At 37.7% G+C, this 6,047-nt stretch overlaps 1 protein-coding gene across 1 annotated transcript; it reads left to right on the forward strand.

Moving 5' to 3' along the window:
• Nucleotides 1-481: 481 nt before the first annotated feature.
• mstna (myostatin a) lies at nucleotides 482-3,903 on the forward strand. The gene is made up of 3 exons (XM_082138044.1): nucleotides 482-841; nucleotides 1,797-2,167; nucleotides 2,757-3,903. The coding sequence occupies exons 1-3, from the start codon at nucleotides 487-489 to the stop codon at nucleotides 3,123-3,125; spliced, it is 1,095 nt and encodes a 364-aa protein (XP_081994170.1). The 5' UTR covers nucleotides 482-486; the 3' UTR covers nucleotides 3,126-3,903.
• Nucleotides 3,904-6,047: the final 2,144 nt, after the last annotated feature.

A 6,047-nucleotide genomic window follows, 5' to 3' on the forward strand; every position in this document is an offset into this window, starting at 1 on the left:
ATGCAAAAACCTCCAAGCAACCATTCTATCAACCACATAGAAACGTCCTAGCAATCCATATAGAATCCTCAGCAGCATGATAAACATAAATTTCCAGAGGTCCTAGAAGTATTTTAAAACATCTGAATGGCTACACACACGGGCTCATCAGAGTTCAATTGATCATTATAATGAAATTCATATGATATTTATGGTATTTGCATAATAAATTCATGGTATGTATGTACAACAAAGTAGACAGCTCCTGAAAATCCTCAAATCAAAACTTGCTTTCAGAATTTACCTAAAGTGCAGAACATCTCTGTGCTGTCTCATCTAGACTTGTTCTTATCAATCCAGCCAATCACAGGATATCTAACAGCAGGGAATCTTAAGTATAAAACTGCCTGGGAGGCTGTACATCTGTCCAGTGCTGCTTGGAGAGAGTGCGTAAAGGTGCTGTCCATTTCCAAATGTGTAAACGTCTACAAAGATACATCAGAAGATATGTTTCTCCTTCTTTATCTGAGTTTTTGGAGTGTGCTGAGCTCACACAGTCAGAGCCTGAGTGCAACAACAACATCGCAAGCATTTGTGACACCTGGAGACGACAGCGGCCAGTGCACGACCTGTCAGTTTAGACAGCAGAGTAAACTCATGCGCCTGCACTCCATCAAGTCTCAGATTTTGAGCATCCTGCGTCTAGAACAGGCTCCGAACATCAGTAGAGACACGGTCAAGCTACTCTTACCCAAAGCACCTCCACTGCAGGAGCTCCTCGACCAGTATGACCAAAATGGAGGCATTAGTGAGAATGAGGAACAAGGCAGCAGTGAGACCATTATTACCATGGCCACAGAATGTAAGTACCACAGTGTACTGCAATATATAGTGACCCCAAAGATATTCAGACAATGTATGTCATTAAAATGCATGTTAAGTTAGTTCTGAGAAAGGGCTGGCATCAGTTGCAGATGCCACTTGGTTTGTTATTTTGTTGTAATGCAGTGAAACTCATACTTTTTGAAGTGTGGCTTAAGTGTCCAAAAACGTTTGGGGGCCATTGTACTATCTGAAAGAGTTGACTATGAACTGACTATGGTTCATTCATTCAGCTGTTGTTGGAAAATGGCCAAAGGCAACAGACCTTGCAGAGCTGTGCACAAGAAACAACATGCAAAGCACATTTGGCCTGTGAAAATAACTCTTACAAAGATGTACAATGGAAACCTTAGTTTCTGCCAATATACAGTAGTTACTCCATTGATGTTACGTCAATAATACTGGAAACTGGTATTTTCCACCAGTGTCATCAGAAAAAGTAAGATTAATAAAAGGTTTAACACTTTTTAGGGCAACTCTGCCCCTGGATTTTAGTTTGACCATAATCAAACACACTGGTAAGACTTCAATTTGATTGGACAAGTGAGTTTTATTAGGGTTTTTTATTAGGGTTGAAACTAAAATTCCTGGGAAAGTGGTGCCAGGAGCAGAGTTGCCCATCCCTAAACTATAGTTTACCATGGTAAATGTTTTTACACTGTCAGAAAAATTTGCAGAAATTGTTCCTTTAAAGAGACAATTTATCTACCCTTTAAAGGAGCGTATTAGAACTTTAGAGCAGTAATGTGTATCCTTAAAAGTACTACTATGAACATTTAGTAGTAAGTTTGTAAAAAGGTACAAAAGTTGTCCCTTTAAATGTATTGCCTGAGTAACCAGCTGTTGTACCCCTAAAGATATCCTAAAGCTATTTTTTTCTGAGAGTGTAAGGTGAAAAAGTTGTACATGGTCTTAGTAAACTTAATACCTTGCAGCGCAAGCCATCGCCCATCTTGAGGGAATGCCGAAGTGTTGCATTTTCTCACTGAGCCCAAAGATTATGCCCGACAGCATCCTGAAGGCCTTGCTCTGGATCTATCTCCGACCAGCTGAGGAGCCAACCACAGTCTTCATGCAGATATCTCACCTGCGGTCATCTTCTGAAGGGAACAGCCACTCAAGAATACGTGCACAAAAAATTGACGTGAATGCCCAGACAAACTCCTGGCAGCACATTGACATGAAGCAGCTGTTGCAGTTGTGGCTCAAACAGCCCCAGAGTAACTTTGGGATAGAAATCAAGGCCTTTGACACGAATGGAAAGGATATGGCTGTGACCTCTCCAGAATCTGGAGAGGAAGGACTGGTAAGTCGGGGCATGGATTGGTACTTGCTTATTTAGAATAGAACAAACTACAAATGTCAAATGCTGGACAAATTTTGATGAACAAATCTGCAAAAGGTTTAAGGAAGTGTACATAGTCTTACCTTACAGAGTAGTCTAGTGGATAAAGGGATACTAGACTGAAAATGATTGTCATCAAATTCTGGTCATTATTCATCATCTTCCTCTCAAATGTGCACCTTGTGGAGTTTAAGCGTACCTTTAATAACCTTGCCCTCTACCATGGCTGTCAAATCTTATTCAAACTTGGCACATCCTGGCAAGTCTGAATGAGATTTGAAACCAATGGTGGAGGGACACAGTATGTTTGAACTCCACAAGGGGCCGTACTTCTGCTACTTCACCTTTCACCCTTTTTGGGGTATAGGCCGTCAACCAGAGCTCGCCCGGTATCTCAAGGGCCATTATACCATTGAACAAAGGTTTAGTTGGATCAGCTTGGTCAAGGGATCTTCCTGTAACAAGTGCATTGCAATTCATGTCAAGTATGTGCTTAATTGCACCTTTGCGTATGTATGACCATGACTTGTTCTTATGTCCGCCCTTCCAGCAACCCTTCTTGGAGGTGAAAATATCAGATACTGGCAAACGGTCCAGAAGGGACACCGGCCTTGATTGCGATGAGCATTCCACCGAGTCTCGTTGCTGCCGGTATCCACTCACCGTCGACTTCGATGACTTCGGGTGGGACTGGATAATTGCGCCCAAGCGCTACAAGGCCAATTATTGCTCCGGTGAATGCGTGCAGAAGTACCCTCACAGTCACATCGTTAACAAGGCCAACCCTCGGGGCAGCGCAGGCCCCTGCTGCACACCAACCAAGATGTCACCCATAAACATGCTGTATTTCAATGACCGTGAGCAGATAATCTACGGAAAAATCCCGTCAATGGTCGTAGACCTTTGCGGCTGCTCTTGAGCCCAAGGGCTTTTCTAGTCACTATGACAGCAAGCTCTAACTGCTTTGGACCAGAGGGAAGTGAAAACAACCTTTACCTTGTCCCTTACGAAATAGTTCCTGCTAAAACAATTGACCACACCCGGGTCCCAACAAGCCAACTTAGCCAAATCTTTTAGTTTGTTGACATCAACTGTTGTACACAAGGACAGTGGTAAAAGGTGACAAGGATTTCTTTGTTTTTGAAGGTATAAGGCTTCCTTTGTGAAATCATTTGAGTATAGAGATGACCTGATGGGCTTTACCAGTGTGATTTCAGAATGTACAAATTGCAAAAAGTACTTTTAAGTTTTAAATTAATGTCAAAGGGGGTTGTATAGTTGATTATTTATATAAAGCTGCTTATCCCCCAGTGACCCAAAAACAGGAACACTGACCCAGAAACTTACTCAACATGACATCCAAACAACAGACTTTTGGAATTCTGCAGTTGGTTCATAGCATATGGGTAGTTGACAAATTACAAGGATAGGAAACTTATTAGTGCTGTAACTGGCCACAATTTCAATGCTTTTTAAATAGTTTTAAACATTGCTGGAACATGTCAACCATCCAAAAGCACGCTTCTTATATTCTTGTAAAAAAAACCCTGCCAATTCAATAGTTATCCTACAAAATGTCTTAGGCTAGAGATGGTCATAGTGATCTTTTAAAACATGGAATTAATTGCATAGATTGTATGGTTCAAAATCATGTTGTAGTTTTGATCTGTTGTACCAAGTAAAATGCCTGTTACTGATGTTTTTGAGTATTGTTTTCACGTGTCCTTAAGGGACCTCTTCAATGTTGTCCCTTCGTAACCCTTAACAGAGTGACACCATTGACACCAATCCAAGCATGTGGAGCACATTATGGCGCTCAAAAGCAACAACCCCATATTCCATGGAAGCTAAAGCCTCTCCTGTGTTATTTTGTTATTTTGAGGGCTCCCCAGTGTGATGGAGGCCCTGTGAGGCAACAATAGTAGAAGTCTGTCCACAGGACAATGAGTGCACTTCGAAATGTCCTCATTAGCATTTAAAAAAAGATTTAGCACACTTTACTGCATGATTTAATAGTTGCACACTTTGAGTCGGCGATTAAGTATATGCTGAAGTTATCTAGAATTAAATATATAATACAGAATGAAAATAAGATATTCCCTGAGTAGGTCTGCTTTTTTTTTCTTTTTTTTTTTTACCCCTGAATGAAACATTGAGCTATCAGAAGAATCAAATATTAATAGAGATCTTTTATATAGTTTGTTTTATATAAATATATATATACAGTACCAGTCAAAAGTTTGGAAACGTTACTATTTTTAATGTTTTTGAAAGAAGTCTCTTATGCTCATCAAGCCTGCAGTTAAAAAAATCTAATAAAAAACCCCCCAGTAATATTACGAAATATTATTACAATTTAAAATAATGGTTCTCTTTTTTAATATACTTTAAAATGTCATTTATTTTTGTGATGCAAAGCTGAATTTTCATCAGCAAGTACTCCAGTCTTTAGTGTCTTATGATCCTTCAGAAATCATTCTGAATATGCTGATTTATGATCAATGTTGGAAACAATTGTGCTGCTTAATATTTTTTTTATAACCTGAGATACTTTTTTCAGGATTATTTGATGAATAAAAAGTTAAAAAGAACTGTATTTATTTAGAATAGAAATCTTTTGTAACAATATACACTACCGTTCAAAAGTTTGGGAACAATAACTATTTTTTTTTTAAAGAAATTAGTACTTTAATTCAACAAGGATGCGTTAAATTGATAAAAGGTGATGGTAACGATTTATATTGTTAGAAATGTTTTTATTTTGAATAAATGCTGTTTTAATGAATAAATGCTGTTAACGTTTTACTCATCAATGAATCCTGAAAAAAGTATTCCAAAAAAATATATTAAACAGCACAACTGTTTCCATCATTGATAATAACTGAGTATCAAATCATCATATTAGAATGATTTCTGAAGGATCATAAGACACTAAAGACTGGAGTACTTGCTGATGAAAATTCAGCTTTGCATCACAAAAATAAATTACATTTTAAAATATATTAAAAAAGAGAACCATTATTTTAAATTGTAATAATATTTCATAATATTACTGTTTTTTGTTTTGTTTTTTAACTGCAGGTTTGATGAGCATAAGAGACTTCTTTCAAAAACATTAAAAATAGTAATGTTTCCAAACTTTTGACTGCACTGTATATATATATATATATATATATATATATATAAATCTTTTATTTATAGTTTGCACATATTGTTTCATGTTGGAACTGATCTACAATGAGGTGACCTCATGCAAATGGAGAAAAAAAGATTCTCTTCTGTTGTAAATGAAGACACGGAAGATACATCCTGGTTTTGGAACAACCTAACAGGAGGATGAAAAGAGGGCAAATGACGCAACTAAAAAAACGCAACTAACCATAGGCCTATAATCGTGCATTGCAAAAATAAACAAATAAAAACAAAACCGGCTTATCAATTTTTAAAAGTGAGGAGAAAACACAATAGTACTGGTCTCTTCTATATAACAAGATTGTACTGCAATGCAGCAAATCAGATGGAGCCTCACCTTTTTTGATGTAGACAGGACTATTATTATTTACCTCTTAAAACACATATGTTTCTTATAAAACACTATAAAGCAGATCATAACATGCAATTATCCTACAGTTTTTACGTAGTGATGAAATAAGCATCTTTCTCTACTATACTACGCAGTTTCAGTTTCTTATAAATCACGTGGGCTGAGAAAACGTTGGTCCAAAATTCCAGTTGCGTCATAAAGGACGCTGATAGGCTAGTGCATATGTAACAAACAACACTTTGCTCCCTGATTGGTTTATCTAGCTTTCACTCAAACACACACACGCGTGCTTCTCTC

Source organism: Leuciscus leuciscus (assembly GCF_965113295.1).
Source record: "Leuciscus leuciscus genome assembly, chromosome: 15".
NCBI classification, from domain to species: domain Eukaryota; kingdom Metazoa; phylum Chordata; class Actinopteri; order Cypriniformes; family Leuciscidae; genus Leuciscus; species Leuciscus leuciscus.